The sequence below is a fragment of the Trachemys scripta genome, chromosome 5 (assembly GCF_013100865.1).
Source record: "Trachemys scripta elegans isolate TJP31775 chromosome 5, CAS_Tse_1.0, whole genome shotgun sequence".
Lineage (NCBI taxonomy): Eukaryota > Metazoa > Chordata > Testudines > Emydidae > Trachemys > Trachemys scripta.
Genome location: NC_048302.1, coordinates 105,036,479 through 105,056,372, shown reverse-complemented (window position 1 = coordinate 105,056,372; position 19,894 = coordinate 105,036,479). Strand labels below are relative to the sequence as shown.

At 44.1% G+C, this 19,894-nt stretch overlaps 1 protein-coding gene across 1 annotated transcript; it reads left to right on the top strand.

Moving 5' to 3' along the window:
• Positions 1 to 4,069: 4,069 nt before the first annotated feature.
• On the top strand, positions 4,070 to 16,122 carry SMIM20 (small integral membrane protein 20). Its single transcript, XM_034772573.1, has 3 exons — positions 4,070 to 4,285; positions 9,924 to 9,980; positions 15,674 to 16,122. Exons 1-3 carry the CDS (start codon positions 4,177 to 4,179, stop codon positions 15,709 to 15,711), a joined length of 204 nt encoding a protein of 67 aa, XP_034628464.1. The 5' UTR covers positions 4,070 to 4,176; the 3' UTR covers positions 15,712 to 16,122.
• Positions 16,123 to 19,894: the final 3,772 nt, after the last annotated feature.

Here is a 19,894-nt window from a genome sequence, read left to right as displayed (position 1 = left end):
ATATTATTGTTTTTACTTATGCTTTCAAACCTGAACTTGAACAAAACATATGGCAGGACAGTGTCAATTAAATTGCCATTGCCATGTTCTAATAATGGAGTTAAAATGATTGTTTAATATGTGTTTCTATCACATTGTAATTAAGAGCTGTATTAGATAATGGAGTTCAATGTCATCTGTCATTTATGTAGACCAATAGAAATGCATGGCACTTTACAGGCTTGTGGGCTTCCTGCCCTAACCAAACTACAGTTTAAGGCCTTGGTCCTAATCAGTAGGTATGTGGAGCCCTTAATGCAAGACTGAAGGGACCTTAAGTAGTATGTAAGGCAATGTGTGGTTCCTCTACATTTTGTTGAATTTTAGCCTTGCAGGATATGGCCCCTATCCTGCTCTCCTCGAAGCAAATCCCCACTGGCTTCAATATTAGCAGGATTTGGCAAATACTGCTTCTCAACATCCGAAGTATTGCACTTGATCTTAACCAAAAGGCTACTACATACAAGTTCTGTCCTTGAAAACATTTGTATCTGGTTGGGAAGGACACAATGTATAGGATGACAACTATGCCTTCTTCGCATACCACAAATGCTTGTCCCTTTAAAAATTCAAAACTGAAAATTCAGCTTATACTATTATTTTGCTTTTTAATGATGCAAAACAAAAGCCTGAAAGGGTTTGTTTGTTTTTTTCCCCCCTCAAAAAGGGGCATTGGGAGAGGAGGGCTGCTTTTTACACAGAGCAGGGGTTCTCAAATTTCATTGCACTGCGACCCCCTTCTGACAACAAAAATTACTTCACAACCCCAGGAGGGAGGACTGAAGCCTGAGCCAAAGCCTGATCCCCATTACCCTGAGCGGGAAGGCCAAAGCCGAAGCCCAAGGGCTTCAGCCCCAGCAGAGAGCCTGTAACCTGAGCCCCACTGCCCAGGGCTGAAGCCCTCAGACTTTGGCCCCGGGTGGTGAGGCTCGGGCTTTGGCTCTGGCCCCGGGCCCCAGCAAGTCTCAGCCAGCCCTGGCAACCCCATTAAAATGGGGTCGTGACCCACTTTGGGGTCCTGACCCACAGTTTGAGAACTGCTGCACTGGAGATTCAGATTGTGCCCAATGTGCTTATCCTGAAAGACTCTCTGGACAACAGGAGAAACTGTAGATGGATGATAGAGTTATCATGCAAGTGAAAGCTGATTAACTGACAGGGGCAGTGACTCTTATTCAGGCTGTTTAAATCTTTATTTTTGATAATACATTCAACTCTAACACCTAACAAAATTCTTTGGGCAGAAAAAACTGTCTGTTAAATATTCAACATCCTCTCTCCTTCTATTAAAGACTGAAAAATCTCTTGGTCCACAATCTGGTATGCCCAACGAGCCCTCCAGCAAAACCAGAAAAGATTGACCATGACAGCCTTAATTGATATTTGTAATGTAAAAAACAAGCAGAACATGACCCTTTTTGAAATAAATTGTCCAGGCAGAAGAAGAAGATGATTGATGATGCTCTTACAAGCAATTTCTTTCTCTTTGCAGGTTACAGTCAAAGCACCCAAGTAACTGGATTCTGCTAGAATCAATATCAGGCTGGTTATCTACTGAAAGAGATAGTTTGGCATCTTTGCTTAATGTAATAAAAACCTCACATACTTGTTTGTTTATTCTGCTGTGTTTGAAGTCACAGGTATTCGTCTTTCTGCATGATGACTGGAGTTAGAATGTACTAGTAGCTTCCATTGGGTATATTATCATTCACTTCATGGGTTGCCAAGTGGTATTAAACAGCTGTTCTATTCCACTCAGTAGGTGACCCGATTCATGTCCACATTTGTAATTCACTTTAGGATCAATCATGATGAAAAGCACAATGTAGATGTATTGTTATTAAACTATATACACCATTAAACTCCTGGGGGAATTCTGCGCCAAAAAAATTAAAATTCTGTGTACAATATTTTAAAATGCTGCATATTTTATTTGTCAACATAATGCAATATAATCATACTGGTTTCAATTATTTAGTTAATTTATTTAAACTACAATACAATGGATGGAGAATGGGAGTGGGGAGCATTGGAGGAAATCCCCAACCCCCCTTGCCTAATAGTAATGTAGCTAGGTTTGATCCTTTATTTCTAGTTATTAGTCAACAAATATATGCAGCCATATGCTCAGTGTTACATCATAGGTAAGGCTATGTTTTAGTCATGGGTATTTTTAGTAAAAGTCATGGCAGGTCACGGGCAGTAAACAAAAATTCACAGCCCATGACCTGTCCATGACTTGTATTATATACCTCTGACTAAATCTTGGGGGGTGGGGGACGGCCTGGGGGGTGCAGTGGGTTCTCAGGGGGGCAGCCCAGGGGACGCCATGGCTGCTGGTAAGGGGGCGGCCTGAGGGTGCGCAGCCAAGGACCACCGCTGGTGCTGGGGGGAAGCTGGCAGGCTCCCTACCTGGCTCCATGCCTCCCAAGAAGCAGTGACATCCCCCTCCTTCAGCTCCTTGGTGGAGGCGTGGCCAGGCAGCTCTGCACGCTGCCTCCGTCCCGAACACTGGCTCCGCAGCTCCCTTGGCTGGGAGGAGAATGTTGTCACTTCCAGGGAGCCCCCAAGGTAAGCACCACCCAGAGCCCTCACCCCATCCCATGCCTAAACCCCCTGCCCTCTCCCACACCCAAACTCCTGCTGTTGCGGAGGGGAGAGAGGCACAGTGGCCCAAGACTGTTCCAGCAGCGGCTGGTGTGACTTGCCCAGGGACTGCCTGAGCTGCTCAGGTGACCCCAGGGCCAGGCTCACCAACTGCTGCAGAAGTCATGGAATCCATGACCTCTGTGACAAACTCCCAGCCTTAATCATAGGCAACTGAGAAACAAGAGAGAGCTGGGGAATCAAACTCATAATTTATATTGGCTACTGACCACCTCCAGAGTGGTCAGTGGCGAACAGTTCATGGAGCACATTTTGATAGGAAGCTTTTTCAGTCCAAAAATGTAGACCAGTTCTAATCACTAAAGCACCATAAGCATTTATAAGGCCATACTGTCCTTTACACCACTCTGGCAATGTAAAAGAGCCTTAAAACTTTGACACCTGTTTTATACTCCTGGGGAAATTCACAAAGACAATAGGAACAATTTATTAAGAAGGCAGGCTGCTACATTCTGCTCTGCCTGAGGGGACAGAGCCTGCCTCATGCCTAACTCCTCAGAACCACCCCGAAGCTCTGCCCCTCCATGCCAACTGTGCTGCAATAGTGAACAAGAGGGACAGAATGTCTCTCTCACATGCCCACCGCTCTTCCCCATGATTTATGTCTCTACCAGCTACTCCAGGTGCCCGAACCAACCTGCCTACACTGCCAGGGAGAAGTGCATAACTACTCTTGCAGCTTCCCTTTGCTTCCCCATAAGAAATCATTTTCTGCAGGGAAGCACAGAAATCCGCAGGGGACATGAATTCTGCACATGCGCAGCAACACAAAATTCCCCCAAGAGTATATTACAATGTGGCAGGATGGGATGTAACAAAGAGTTTTAAATCACGAGCTACTCCGTTAGTTGGAATGAGGGGACACTAAAAAAGTGGAAAATGAAGAGTACTGAGATTATGGCTGATATAAATGTACCATCCATTTTATTTTACAGATGTAATAAATTATTCAAAGGTGACACCTCTCCCCTCCCCCGCCTACAACGCAAACCCCTCAGGACTCATTGGTGCACCGCTCTTTCCTATGCGCCTGTCTGCCTGTCCGCACAGCGAGGCTTTTGTACCAGGCCCACCATTCTACCACGTGCCTGTCCAAAGCCCGGCACACTCCGCGCCCTCGGAGACTCGGGAGCAGCCTGCTGCGCGACTTCCCGTGTCGCTGGGTGACCCCGCGCCCCCGGGGAGCACTGAAGATGGTGGCAGGCCCCGCCCCCCGGAGCTCGCAGCCCGGCTCTAGGACGCAGGACGGGGAACTCTGGGCGAGCCGCGCTGTAACACGGGGAAGCGGGCGCCTCTGCGAGGGGGCCTGGCTTAGCTCGCGCCCAGGCCGGAGAACCCACGTGACTCAGGTGGCTTCCCGGGATCCCCTGCACTTGCCCCGGAAGCGGAAGTGTGCAAACTGGGAAGTGAGAGGGTTGGGAGCGCAGGTGCCGCTAGCGCGCAGGGGTTTCGCCTCGTCCTTTGCCGGCCATGGCGCGGATCTCCCGCACGCTGCTCATCTTCGGCGGGTTCGTGGCCGTGGTGGGGGCGGCGTTTTACCCCATCTACTTCCGGCCGCTGCTGCAGGTGGAGCAATACAGTGAGTACGGACCCCGCCCCGCTCGCCTCACGTGACATGATCCCCGCTCTCCGCGCCCCTCTGCTGACCCGCCCCTGTACGCCCCCGCTTTCTGTGCATCGCTCTGGCGGCCCCTTCCTCCGGTCTGTGCCCTGAGCGGCTGAGCCCGTGGACATTTCTCCTGTAGGGTGTCATGTGCCCACCCCGTGACCCCTGTCCTCCCGGGACCGTCACGGGCCCCAGTGAGCAACATCCCCTTCGGGCATGCCCTACCCAGCTCCCCTCCCTGGATACTCCCTAGGACTCATCCTCTCGCCCATCGCAACACCCTCTCTATGCTGTACAACAGGTGCTTCATTTACCCTTTGAGTTATCCCTCCCTGACTCTCCTGATCACGAGTTATTTCCCCCACGAGCCCCTCCTGTGTTCCCCTCATCCTCTTGGCTGTGGCAGGGATTCAGATTTTCCTTGCTATTTTTAGCTAGCCTATAAATATATACATGTTGAAATCCTGACAGAGCACCATTACTCTCTCCCAGAATAAACGTCCCTAACCTGACAACTCCCTGCTGTCATCTGTTCTATATTTTCAGTAACCACTTAGCGAGAAACATCCAGGAGAGGCATTCTCTTCTTCCAAATGAAGTACTTTGAAGAAAAGGTTTCATCGTGATGGTTTCCATGGGTTATTATTGTGGCTGTATTCAGTTAGCTTGGCAGTTCATCTCTAATTTACCTACCATCATGATGGATATAGGATGTTTTAGAACCACTAATCCTAGCATCACCGCCCGAAAGAATTCTGTCCATGCTGCATACTGAATGGTCTCTTGGAAATACTGTTCTTTAAGACATCTGGCTTTAGCAGTAGAGTGGTGATTTTTTTCCCCCCACCTTACTTTTACATTGTAAACTGTAGCGTGAGCATGGGTTTTGTATCCATAACACTTGCTAGTTTGCTTGCAAGAGCCTCCCATGGTGTCTGGAATGCATTTTTTGCAACAAACTCACTTAACACAAGCTAATATTTTCTTCCCTATTTCTTGTCTCTATCTAAGATAAAGATAACTTGTGGCAGATCAGGGAATAAATGCTCCTAATATATGCTACCTGTTGTTTCACACCATATAAAACAACTAGTCTTTGCTATAGAAATATGTTTGAATAACCCCTTCTTTTATCATCATTTGCTTGCAGTATCCCATTGTTATAGAAAAGGGAGTTTAGGCAAACCTTTTACAGTGGAAAATAGTTTCGAGTTGTTTAAATGGTTCTATCACTCAAAATAGGCTTATTAATGATCCATTACACAGTATATATGTGCATGTGTGTATATGTACAATATAGGAGGCAGTATAGACTGATGGCCTGAGCACAGCTGGAATCCAGAAACTCTAGATTTTGAATCCTGGCTGTATCGCTGTGTTCCATTTTCTATTGTGAACAAAAATAAGGCAGGGGAAGACACAGGAACACTTGTACCTCCAGTGCCTAAAACGCCTTTATTTTAAAAAAAATGCCTAAACTTCAAGTTGATGGTTTCCCATTACTTAAATCTCTCACATCCATGCAGTTGTAATTACTTTTTCAAGCTCCCAAAATGTACTGTCCCCTCACAGAAACAACTACAGATATGGACCTATATCTAAAGAGTCTGAGTTTGATGTGACAGTGAATGTGGGAATCAAGAGAAGGGGAAAGGAAAGGTCAATGCCAATTACGTACAGTTATGTGGACCAGTGAGGCATGAACACATCTTGAAACTATTATTTTAAAAAAATCTTTTCTAACTTCCCCTCAGTTCTGATAAATATTGCAGAAGTGAATTTTAAGGAGTGATTTGAATGAGGCAGAAGAGAACATTTCAAGCTTGAGGGATGCGTAAAGCTTCCCATAAGTATACCACATATATAACCTGTATATAGTGTGAATTTAAGAACTATCTTAGTCACTAGTCATGCTTTCTTGAGTGACTAGAACAGGAGTAGGCAACCTATGGCACATGTGCCAATGGCAGCACACGAGCTGATTTTCAGTGGCACTCACACTGCCCGGGTCCTGGTCACCGGTCCGGGGCGGGCTTTGCATTTTAATTTAATGTAAATGAAGCTTCTTAAACATTTTAAAAACTTTATTTACTTTATATACAACAATAGTTTAGTTATATATTATAGACTCATAGAAAGAGACCTTCTAAAAACGTTCAAATGTATTACTGGCATGCGAAACCTTAAATTAGAGTGAATAAATGAAGACAGCACACCGCTTCTGAAAGGTTGCTGACCCCTGGTCTAGAATGTCGTTCACATTGCCTTGAATGCTAGTCTAAACTACATTCTCTTTTTTTTTTTTCCACGGTTAACTGTCTAGAATATGCTACTTTTCTAATCTACTGTTTCTTTGCCTCTTAAATAATATTTAAACTTGCCATTGTATTCTGTAAACAAACTTTTAAAAATCAAATGTTTTTTATGCAAGACTTAGATGAGTCAGTGTTTAGTGCAGGGGTTGGCAACCTACGGCACGTGTGCCAAACACGGCACGCGAGCCGATTTTGAGTGGCATGCAGCTCCCTGCCGTGGTCCCAGCCCCCTGCCCCACTCAGCCCCCCCCCACCTACTGCTCTCCCCTGCGGGGGCAGGAGGCAGAAGCTTGGTCCTGCCACAGCCAAGCTTCCCCCCTCCCCTGCTTCTTCCCCCATCGTGGTGCTTTCGTGCCCCTCCTCCTCTCCATCCCTGGCCAGTCAGCTGATGGCCCTAGCGAGGGGGAGGGGGAAGAGCGGCAACATGCACACAGCTCCGTAGAGGAGGCAGAGAGAGGTAGGGATGGAGCCTGGGGGAAGGGGGTGGAACAGGACATATCCCTTCCAGCCCCCTGCCATGAGCCGCTCAGGGCAGGGGGCTGGGAGCACCCCCACAAGCCGAGCACTCCAGCCTTCTGCCCTGCACCCCCCCCACACCTCTGCCCTGAAGCCCCCCACCCCAACACACACCCAGCCTTCTGCCCTGCACCCCCACAGCCCCATCCCTCTGCCCTGACCCATGAACCCCCCACACACCCAGCCTTCTGCCCTGTACCCTCCACACCCCCACACACCCCCAGCCTTCTGCCCTGCACCCCCACACTGTCCAGTTTGGCCAATGTACATAGCAGAGGGGCATTGCTGGCAAATGATGGCATATATAACATTGGTGGACGTGCAGGTGAATGAGCCGGTGATGTTGTAGCTGATCTGGTTAGGTCCTGTGATCAGCTTACTTCGCAAGAGGATAAATGGACACAAGTCAGATATCAGGAATGGCAATATACAAAAACCTGTAGGAGAACACTTCAACCTCCCTGGCCACACAATAGCAGATGTAAAGGTAGCCATTTTACAGCAAAAAAACTTCAGGACCAGACTTCAAAGAGAAACTGCTGAGCTCCAGTTCATTTGCAAATTTGACACCATCAGATCAGGATTAAACAAAGACTGTGAATGGCTATCCAACTACAGAAGCAGTTTCTCCTCCCTTGGTGTTCACACCTCAACTGCTAGCAGAGCACCTCACCTTCCCTGATTGAACTAACCTCATTATCTCCATACTGATTTATACCTGCCTCTGGAGATTTCCATTACTTGCATCTGAAGAAGTGAGGTTCTTACCCACGAAAGCTTATGCTCCCAATACTTCTGTTAGTCTTAAAGGTGCCACAGGACCCTCTGTTGCTTTTTACAGATTCAGACTAACACGGCTACCCCTCTGATGCTAATTGGTAAGCACCTACAGTCTGTTAGGGAAGCTCCACTTCCTGAAACTGAAGCTTTCCACAAAGATACAGTTTCTGTTCTATTTCCCATCAAAAACTGATCATTCTTCTCTATATCCTGTTCCTCCTTACAATGCAGTTTAAATATAAATTACACACAAAACACTATGCTAAAAGAACATCATTAAGGTTACAAAGTCAAGCACTCGAAAGTTCGGAAACTCCAGAATTAAGGTTGTCTGTGCAATCTTAATTCACTTCCCCTTGTCAATAGACTGTATCAAAATGTATATCTCCCAGCTCCACATCTGATTCTAGTGACATTTCCCTCCCCTCTCCCCCCACAGCTCCCAGTCCCAGCCTGCTCCTTCCATAGGTCTGTCTCATTAGTTCCAATTTCCAGTCTCTGGCCAACAAGCGCCAATCTCTTCCTCCAACTCTGTCACAGTTTCTCTCCCTCCCTCCTGGGGAGGTGGAGCGGGGGTGAGGGGGGAAGCCTGAGGCAGACTCCTGGAAGGGAACTTTTCAACCCAAGTGGTTAAAAGCTATTGCAAACAGATTCTTCTGTTGGGAAGTGTCAGGGAAACTTAATGATGTTTAGTGCTATCAGCCCTGTCTATAAGAAGATGCATTATTATAATATCATATTACAATAGCACCCAAAATGTGCTAACCACACTCCCATTTTGTAAAAACGGCCATACTGGGTCAGACCAATGTTCCATCTAGCCCAGTATCTTGTTTTTCCAACAGTGACCGGTGCCAGATGCTTCAGAGGGAATGAACAGAACAGGGCAATTATCAAGTTATCCATCCCATTGTCCAGTCCCAGATCCTGGCATTTGGATGTTTAGAGACATTCGGAGTATGGGGTTGTGTCCAGATCATCTTGGCTAACAGCCATCAGTGGACCTATCCTTCATGAGAATCAGATTGCTTTTTGAACCCAGTTATACTTTTGGCCTTCACAAGATCCCATGGCAGTGAGTTCCACAGGTTGACTGTGTGCTGTGTGAAGAAGTACTTCCTTTTTGTTTTAAACTCCTCCGCCTATTAATTTCATTGGGTGACCCTTGGTTCTTGTGTTATGTGAAGGGATAAATAACACTTCCATATTCATTTTCTCCACATTATTCGTGATTTTATAGATCTCTATCATATTCTCCCTTTAGTAGTCTCTTTTCTAAGGTGAACAGTTCCAGTCTTTTTTTTAAATTTCACCTCATATGGAAGTTGTTCCATATACCTAATCATTTTTGTTGCCCTTTTCTGTACTATTTACAATTCTAACATCTTTTGTGAGATGGGGCGACCAGATCTGCAGGCAGTATTCAAGGTGTGGGTGTACCATGTATTTATATGGTGGCATGATATTTTCTGTTTTATTATCTATCCCTTTTCTGGCGGTGTCTAACATTCTATTAACTTTTTTGTCTGCCGCTGCACATTGAACAGATGTTTTCAGAAAACTATCCACAGTTACTCCAAGATCACCCTCTTGAGTGATAACTAATTTAGATCCCATCATTTTGTATTATAGTTTTTCCAATGTGCATTATTTTGCACTTATCAGTGTTGGATTTTATCTGCCATTAAGGTGTTGTGTACCCTAAAATCACCTTTTGGCAATAGCTGACACTATATTATAGAAACACAGGTACTCCTTCCTTTCACATTATCTCTTTTTGGTCTGGTTATATATCCAAAAATTGTCTTGCTGTTTATTGGTGTAAGATGCAAGCTGTCATCCTGTGTGATTATTATATTTTTGCTGAGCAGACTGCTGTCCACCCGCATATCAGACTATCCCATGCAGATTTTTTTTTTTGCTGGCTTTCTGATTCATAGCATTTTGTTAGCTACAGTGTTTCTTTTCTGTGTGATTTTACTGTTTGTTGTGTTTACCAGGGAAGGACCAGGCAACAAATCGATCTGGTATTGTTCAAGAGGATGTTCAGCCTCCAGGTATATCCAGTTTGTATTTCTGTGTTTATGCATTTAATAAAACACTCATAGAATACTATAATTTCAGCATTTAAATAGACTTTAAAAGCAAGTATGTTAAATGAAATACTCTGCCCATTTACTTACTCAGTGTTCTTTAAAAAAAAAAAAAAAATAAAGCTTGTAATATGTGACTTAGTGCTAAACAGTTTTCTGTCTGTGACAGGATCCCAGAGGTGCAGCCTGGGACTGTGGGACCACTGTGCTCCCTTAACTTTCCAGCCTGGGCTGTCTCTCACAATGCTTTGCTAGTTACAAGCAGCAAACCCCTCCTGGGTCTGTTATCACTCAGAACAACCATAAGTGGAGCCTCACACCCAGCTAGTTTGCATGAATTCTCCCAGAGTCACTCATGAATCATACAGAGAAAGGCACCAGCCAAATCTCCCCAGCTCCCAGCCTTGTACCTCAGGAATATACCATCTTGCACTGCTCAAGACGAGCAGTGCAAGTTTATTAATTGGTTCCCACTTAATCAATGGAAGGTGGATATACACCAGCCTTTGTGAACCTGAGCAGATTTACCAAACACTTCAGGCAAACTCACTTATAAAGATAAACTGTAAAATGAGTTTATTGATTACAGAAAGTCAGAGTGGTTACCAAAAGAAAAGAAAATATAAGCACGCACCCTAAACTCTCAACCCTATTAGACTGGACAACCTCTAGATTAAACAGTTTTTTCTCACCTCACTGGATATTGCAGATCATAGTTCACAGGTTTCACCCTTGAAACCTGGGCCAGTCTCCTCTGTTGGAGTCTTCAGTCTTCTGAGTGTCCTTGTGGCTTGCAACATAGGTTGGGGGAGGAGCAAAGGCAAAGCATTGGGCCCCTGTGTTCTGTTTTATACTCTTAGTCCATCCATGTGTTTGGAGAACATAAGTCAAGGCATGTCTGGTGGGCATTGCTGAGTCACCATTAGGTAAGGTTGAGCAATTCCCCTGGTGAGGCCTTGTGCAAGTAAGTCATTGAATTGTAACTCCCTTGCAGGGCAATACCTGTTGCTGATTGTTTGACATCCGCCCAGGCCTTGGTTAGCTCCCTTGTCCTTGTCTGTGGGGATCTAATATCTGGGCAATTCCCCAACTCACAGCATATTTTAGTGACAACCATACAACACAATTTCATAACTTCATATGCATTAATGATATACATATTTGGATAGGTTATGATCTGCTGAAAGCCATTGTTCTTTCCCCTGATACCTCACATGGCATGCTTTATATGCAATATCACAATTATATACAAATAATGAATATGGGAGTTACAGGGCGCTCACCTGGGATGTAGAGTGTCACATTGTCATGGCACAGAAATTTCACCAATTTAACTAACTTGGTCTTGAAATTAATTTAGTTAAATTGGTGCAACCCCTTTGTGTGGAGTTATGTCACTTTTAAACCATTTTCAGAGCATCTATATAGAGGGGTTGTACAGATTAAACTATAGATTTCTAAACCAATTAAAATTGATGCAGCTTCTATGTGTAGTCTGGGCTTTACTGTAAAAATATACATTTGCACTCCCCATTGCTGAATAGAAGCTCTAACCAAGAAACTATGTAGAATCCTTATTGAGGTTGCAGAAACAAACCATCCCGATGTGTAGAAAGAATAGTGAATATGGCAGATGACCAGCTTGGCTTAACAGTGAAATCCTTGCTGATCTTAAACACAAAAAAGAAGCTTAAAAGAAGTGGACAATTGGACAAATGACCAGGGAGGAGTATAAAAATATTGCTCATGCATGCAGGAGTGAAATCAGGAAGGCCAAGTCACACTTGGAGTTGCAACTAGCAAGGATATTAAGAGTAACAAGAAGTGTTTCTTCAGGTGTGTTAACAACAAGAAGAAGCTCAAGGAATGAGGGAGGCAACCTAGTGACAGAGGATGTGGAAAAAGCTAATGTACTTAATGCTATTTTTTGCCTCTGTCTTCATGAACAAGGTCAGCTCCCAGACTACTGCACTGGGCAGCACAGTATGGGGAGGAGGTGAGCAGCCCTCCGTGGAGAAAGAAATGGTGTGATGGGTTGGATCACAGAAACCCCCTTGGGAGCTGCCAACTGATGTGCCAAGACTACTTCTATTCCTGTTTTCCCTGCCAGCTCAGGACTCCAGCACCCTGTCTTGCAGAGCCAGACACTCCCGTCTTCTCCAACACAGACCCAGGGTCTGAATTATTTGCCCCAAAGCTGCAGGTTTACCTGAAAACCGCTCACAGAAGTGTGCTTGTCTTTAGCACTCAGATGCCCAACTCTCAATGGGGTCTAAACCCCAATAAATCCGTTTTACCCTGCATAAAGCTTATACAGGGTAAACTCATAAATTTTTTGCCCTCTATAACACTGATAGAGAGAGATGCACAGTAGTTTGCTCCTCCAGGTATTAATACATACTCTGAGTTAATTAATAAGGAAAAAGTGATTTTATTAAATACAGAAAGTAGGATTTAAGGGTTCCAAGTAGTAACAGACAGAACAAAGTAAGTCACCAAGCAAAATAAAATAAAATGCACAAATCTATGTCTAATCAAACTAAATACAGATAAGGTCCTCGCCAGTTCTAGAATGCTCCCTTTTATAGGCTAATCTCCTTTTAGCCTGGGTCCAGCAATCACTCACACCCCCTGTAGTTACTGTCCTTTGTTCCAGTTTCCTTCAAGTATCCTGGGGGGAGTGGAGAGGCTCCTTCTTTAGCCAGCTGAAGACAAAATAGAGGGGTCTCCCAGGGGTTTAAATAGACTTTCTCTTGTGGGTGGAGACCCTCTCCTCACCCTGTGTAGAATCCAGTCACAAAATGGAGATTGGAATCACATGGGCAAGTCACATGCCCATGCATGACTCAGGACTTGCAGGTAGCAGCCATTACCCACATGCTACCTTGAACGTCCTCAGGTAGACTTCTTATGTGGATTGGAGTCTTCCAAGCTCTTTTGTCTGTTAAGTGCTTCCAAGAAGTGACCAAATGTTCTAACTAAGGCTACTTAGAAATCAAGCAATTATACAGCCAAAGTTCATAACTTTGAACACACGAATGGTGCCTGCATACAACTAGGATGAACATAACCAGTAGATCATAACCTTTACATAGATATGTTACATGGCATCTGTAGCAAAACTCTATTCCAGTTATATCATACATACATTTATGAGCACCCCCCATAAAGCCTTATGGGGTACCCTGTCACAAGTGGTTCAGGACTATTTAGAAAAGCTGGATGAGCACAAGTCCATGGGCCAGATGCATTGCATTCTAGGGTGCTAAAGGAGTTGGTGGATGTGATTGCAGAGCCATTGCCCATTATCTTTGAAAACTCATGGCGATCGGGGGAGGTCCCAGATGACTGGAAAAAGGCTAATGTAGTGACCATCTTTAAAAAAGGGAAGAAGGAGGATCTGGGGAACTACAGGCCAGTCAGCCTCACCTCAGTCCCTGGAAAAATCATGGGGCATGTCCTAAAGGAATCAATTCTGAAGCACTTAGAGGAGAGTGATCAGGAACAGTCAGCGTGGATTCACCCAGGGCAAGTCATGTCTGACTAACCTAATAGCCTCCTATGATGAGATAACTGGCTCTGTGGATGAGGGGAAAGCAGTGGATGTGTTATTTGATTTTAGCAGAGCTTTTGATACGGTCTCTCACAGTATTCTTGGCAGCAAGTTAAAGTAGTATGGGCTGGATGAATGGACTATAAGGTGGATAGAAAGCTGGCTAGATCATCGGGCTCAGTGGGTAGTGATCAATGGCTCCATGTCTAGTTGGCAGACGGTATCAAGCAGAGTGCCCCAAGAGTTGTCCTGGGCAGGTTGTGTTCAATATCTTCATTAATGGATGGCGTGGATTGCACCAACAGCAAGTTTGCAGATGACACTAAACTGGGAGGAGTGGTAGATGTGCTGGAGGGTAGGGATAGGATACAGAGGGACCTAGACAAATTAGAGGATTGGGCCAAAAGAAATCTGATGAGGTTCAACAAGGACAAGTGCAGAGTCCTGCATTAGGACAGAAGAATCCCATGCACTGCTACAGACTAGGGACCGAGTGGCTAGGCAGCAGTTATACAGAAAAGGACCTAGGGGTTACAGTGGATGAGAAGCTGGATATGAGTCAACAGTGTGCCCTTGTTGCCAAGAAGGCTAACAGCATTTTGAGCTGTATAAGTAGGAGCATTGCCAGCAGATCGAGGGACGTGAACGTTCCCCTCTATCCGGCATTGGTGAGGCCTCATCTGGAGTACTCTGCCCAGTTTTGGGCACCACACTACAAGAAGGATGTGGAAAAATTGGAAAGAGTCCAGTGGAGGGCAACAAAAATGATTAGGGGGCTGGAGCACATGACTTATGAGGAGAGGCTGAGGGAACTGGGATTATTTAGCCTGCAGAAGAGAAGAATGAGGGGGGATTTGATAGCTGCTTTCAACTACCTGAAAAGGGGTTCCAAAGAGGATGGATCTAGACTGTTCTCAGTGGCACCAGGTGACAGAACAAGGAGTAATGGTCTCAAATTGCAGTAAGGGAGATTTAGGTTGGATGTTAGGAAAAACTTTTTCACTAGGAGGGTGGTGAAGCACTGGAATGGGTTATCTAGTGAGGTGGTGGAATCTCCTTCCTTAGAGGTTTTTAAGGTCAGGCTTGACAAAGCCCTGGCTGGGATGATTTAGTTGGGGTTGGTCCTGCTTTGAGCAGGGGGTTGGACTAGATGACCTCCTGAGGTCCCTTCCAACCCTGATATTCTATGATTCTATGAATTGAGCTGCCTGAGCATTTATCGTTTCCAGTGTCTGAAATATTTTGTTGATGACTACTGGTATAATTTCCAGCTAGTTTCTATGGCTTGCTGTGCCAGTGTAAGAGATTCTTGCTGATAGCCCTTATATTTACTTCACCTACGGGAGGATTAAAGTACTAGCTATTAGCCATTCAAGGTTGGCCATTTGTTGTTGCAGACAAGAAGCTATTTGTGTTTCTGAAATAGGCCATATCTATTAAGATGTATTACAGGATTATTTGTTTAATTTTTTTTTATAAAAGTCCAAAATCAACTGCAGGGGAATATCGAGTAGGGAGGTGGTATTACTCCTGTATATGGCATCAGTGAGACTATTACTTCAATATTGTATCCACTGTATCCACACTTCAAATAGGATGTTGAAAAATTGAATAGGGTTCAGAAAAGAACTACAAGAATGAGGTGAGGTCGGGAGGACATGCCTTATGGATTGAGGCTAAAGAAGCTCAGTCTGTTTATCCAAAAGAAGGTTAAGCAGTGACTTGATCACTGTCTACAAGTGCCTACATGAGAGAGAGAGAGAGAGGTCTGATAATAGACAGCTCTATAATGGAAAAAGACATAACAGATGGACGCTAGATATTTTCAGACTAAAAATAAGGTGCAATTTTTTAACACAGAGAGTAATTAACCATTGGAACAACTAACCTAGATTCTCCATCACTTGAATTCTTTAAATCGAGGCTGGATGTCTTTCTAAATGATATGCTATAGGTCAAACAGAAGTTATGCGCTTGATTCAGAAATTACTGTGTGCGGTTCTTTGACCTATTACGCAGGAGGTTAGACGATAATTATAATTGTCCTTTTGGCCTATAACAATCTATAAACTCTTGATGGTGGTGTTTTTTATTTGATTTGTAGGGTTAAAAGTGTGGTCTGATCCATTTGGAAGGAAATAACAACATTGTCTGTGTACATCACAAGGTGTGCCTGAAGATGGATATGTTCAAAGCAACTGTTTTGACTCATACACTAATGAGTGTATTGTTCGGGTGTTGCTGGAGAAGGATTCTCAATATGGTAGTGACTTCAGTGAATGCTGCTGGTTCTGAAGATTAATACTAAATTTTTCTTTAGAGTTCCGTAGCTACTGGAACAAAATGGACTGACACTGAGATGGCTGAATGATTTTTTCGAGTTTCGAACTGAAACACTTTTTCATACGTTTGAGGGAAGAGAAGAGAACTTGCTATTGGGGTTAATCTGTAGACATTTATAGAATAAATCTGATCAGAATAAATTATGCAGATCATTGTAGTTTACTCCTGTTTGATTACATATGCAAGATGAGTGAACAATGCAGAAAGAATGTAATGTGATATATCTGTAAATCTGTAAACAGTATTAAAATCATGTTTTTATTTAAACTGATGTACATTTTCTCCATTTCATTGTTTATTTTGACCTAATTTCCACTTTTTGTAGGACTCTTTTTTTATTATTAGATCATTGAAGATCTCCTGGTTAAGCCAGGGTGGTCTCTTGCCATACTTCCAATCTTTCCTACGCAGTGGGATAGTTTTGCTCTTGTGCCCTTAATAATGTCTCTCTGAAAAACTGCCAACTGTCTTCAATTGTTTTTCCCCTTAGACTTGCTTCCCATGGGATCTTACCTACCAGCTCCCTGAGTTTGCTAGAGTCTGCCTTCTTGAAATCCATTATCTTTATTTTGCTGTTTTCCCTCCTACCATTCCTTAGAATCATGAACTCTATCATTTCATGATCACTTTCACCCAAGTTTCCTTCCACTTTCAAACGCTCAACTAGCACACTCCTAAGTCTGGATTTGCTCTGAAGCCCCTGGCATAACCTAGTCCTTGGAGGCCTGTCACTGGTTGCCTCTGGGCTGTATCACTGCCAAGGTTACATGCTAAAAGGTTACTTGCTCTGAGTCCGAGGCCTGACATGCCCTATCCCTTATATCAGGACTTGTGAGGACTTGTGAGGTGGTCCTCAGAAAGCAGCCTTATGATTGTCTTCACCAGTTCCTGTCCTGGGGGAATCCTCTGGCCAAATCTGGGGCTTTTAGAGCTCCTGTATGCTGCTCTGGCGGTCTTATTCATGTACAGGAGCTGGGATCAGGCTTTCACCTCATATATGAATCGGTGTTGCTGACAGCAGCTTTGCTCTATTACGTGGCACTGTCACTATGCTGCTATTTGAGTCTTGGGTAGAAAACCAAGAATCTAGTTTAATAAACTTGAGGTTGGAAAATTTCACACCAATTCAGGTATGTGTCTCAACAAAGTAAGATGGGGGGGAGGCGGGAGAGGGAGTTGGTTCTACCTAATACAAAAGTCATATTGATCTATTTAAAGAAAACATTCCAATCAAGTTGCTTCTGTTTAAAAACTGAACTAAAATACTTCTTAGCTATATCTGTTGTTCATAGCTTTAATCACTCACAGAGTAAATGTGTAGATTTAAACGTGGATGCATGCACTGTAGAACAAAATATTTGGAAACCATTTCTGAAGGACAGCATTTCTTCAAGTGCTGACATCAAAACCAGGGTAAAGAATGTGCAGTATTTCCACCTGTTACGTGGTTATTAAATCACTAACCCTTACAGGATAAATGGTGTGTGGGGCAGAGAGTTATGTAAAACTGTGAAAGAGCTGATTGAAATACATGATCTGTAGTTGAGAGACATAGGTTCTAGTCCTGGCTCTGCCACTAATCTAGTTGGTGGTGGGCAACTCCCTTATGTCCTGATCAGACCTGGAAATCCATGAGTTCAGATGCCCACACTCATGTGGGGCTAAGGTATCTGTGCTAGCGTACGCTGATGCAAAATTTATCTCCATTTTCTTGTGAAAATTGGTTAAGGAGCATTTTGAAAGTGTACAAGGTTTTATAAGTACTGTTTTAAATTTAAGATTACATATCCATTGTTTTTGACTTTGAAGATCTTAAACAGTTATTGATATCCTTTATATTTAAAAAAAAAAACCATAACTTCAGCTCACGTGTAAGTTCATAAGCAGAATATACAAATAGGAAACAATGAGATTTTGTATTTAGTTTGTATGTTAAGTTTCAGAGTAGCAGCCGTGTTAGTCTGTATCCGCAAAAAGAACAGGAGTACTTGTGGCACCTTAGAGACTAACAAATTTATTAGAGCATAAGCTTTCGTGGACTACAGCCCACTTCTTCGGATGCATATAGAGTGGAATAAATATTGAGGAGATGCATATACACACATACAGAGAGCATAAACAGGTGGGAGTTGTCTTACCAACTCTGAGAGGCCAATTAAGTAAGAGGAAAAAAAACTTTTGAAGTGATAATCAAGATAGCCCAGGACAGACAGTTTGATAAGAAGTGTGAGAATACTTACAAGGGGAGATAGATTCAATGTTTGTAATGGCTCAGCCATTCCCAGTCCTTATTCAATCCTGAGTTGATTGTGTCTAGTTTGCATATCAATTCCAGCTCAGCAGTCTCCCTCTGCCATGTACATTGGCCAAACCAGACAGTCTCTATGCAAAAGAATTAATGGACACAAATCTGACATCAGGAATCATAATACTCAAAAACCAGTGGGAGAACACTTTAACCTGTCTGGTCATTCAATGACAGACCTGCAGGTGGCTATATTACAACAGAAAAACTTCAAAAACAGACTCCAATGAGAGCCTGCTGAGCTTGAATTGATATGCAAACTAGACACAATCAACTCAGGATTGAATAAGGACTGGGAATGGCTGAGCCATTACAAACATTGACAATAAATTTGCCACAAGTACTCCTGTTCTTTTTGTATGTTAAGTTTGCCTTGATGTATACAGTCTTCATTTTCTACTGGGATTAATTTCAACTCATGAATGTAGATTTGTATGATAAACATAGCCTCTCAGAATTGGTAAGACAATTCCCACCTTTTCATGCTCTCTGTATGTGTATATATATCTCCTCAATATATGTTCCATTCTATGCATCCGAAGAAGTGGGCTGTAGCCCACGAAAGCTTATGCTCAAAGAAATTTGTTAGTCTCTAAGGTGCCACAAGTACTCCTGTTCTTTTTGTCATAGAAGATGTTGGTGATCTGATATACGTCATATGCATATGTTTGTTAAGAAAGAGCGAACATATCTCCCGCCAGGGTTTGCCGATACTTTTGAGTGGCCTCCAAAGGAGGGTTACAGCAGGTAAGTCCGCCTGTTAGAATCAGTTGTAAGGAACATATTACACTACTTCTCCAAGAGTTGCTACTCTACCTTCCTATTGCTGTTATGTGCAATTTAGTGTTGGCCTTTTATCAGTGTAGTGCTATATGTTGCTTGGTTTCTTCCTTAAAAAGTGCCTACTGCAGGGGTCGGCAACGTTCAGCACGCGGCTCGCCAGGGTAAGCACCCTAGCGGGCCGGGCCAGTTTATTTACCTGCTGACGCGGCAGGTTCGGCTAATCGCGGCCCCCACTCGCCACGGTTTGCCGTCCCGGGCCAATGGGGACGGCAGGAAGCGGCGCGGGCAAGGGATGTGCTGGCCGCGGCTTCCCGCCGCCCCCATTGGCCCAGGACGGCGAACCGCGGCCAGTGGGGGCCGCGATCGGCCAAACCTGCCGCGTCAGCAGGTAAATAAACTGGCCCGGCCCGCTATGGTGCTTACCCTGGCGAGCCGCGTGCCGAAGGTTGCCGACCCCTGGCCTAGTGAATAGCTGAGATCAGCTGGGTGCTTGAGCTGGCAATGCCTATCTCATAGGAAGCTCCTCAAGCCTGGTTTTAGCTTTCCTTACTTGGTTTCACGGAACCTGGTTTCACTGCCCATGCACCATGCAAAGCCCATCTCTCCCCTGATTGTTTGCGCAAGGGTGGAGTTGGATGAACGGGAGAATGTGAGGCTCCAACCCTTTTTGCTGCTCAGAAGCAAAATTGTATATTTTAATTGGGTCTGGTACATGCACCTCAAGACATTAGAAGATTCATTAAGAAAATATTAAAAATCTCAAATTAACAAAACAATTCAATCAGTATTATTCTGAGATAACCCTGCGGGGACTGTAGCTTGCATTTAGAGGAAGAAGGATGGCCTTGATTGTTTAGGCCATGTTCTTCTTGTCTTCTGAGTTGTTCCCGTAGG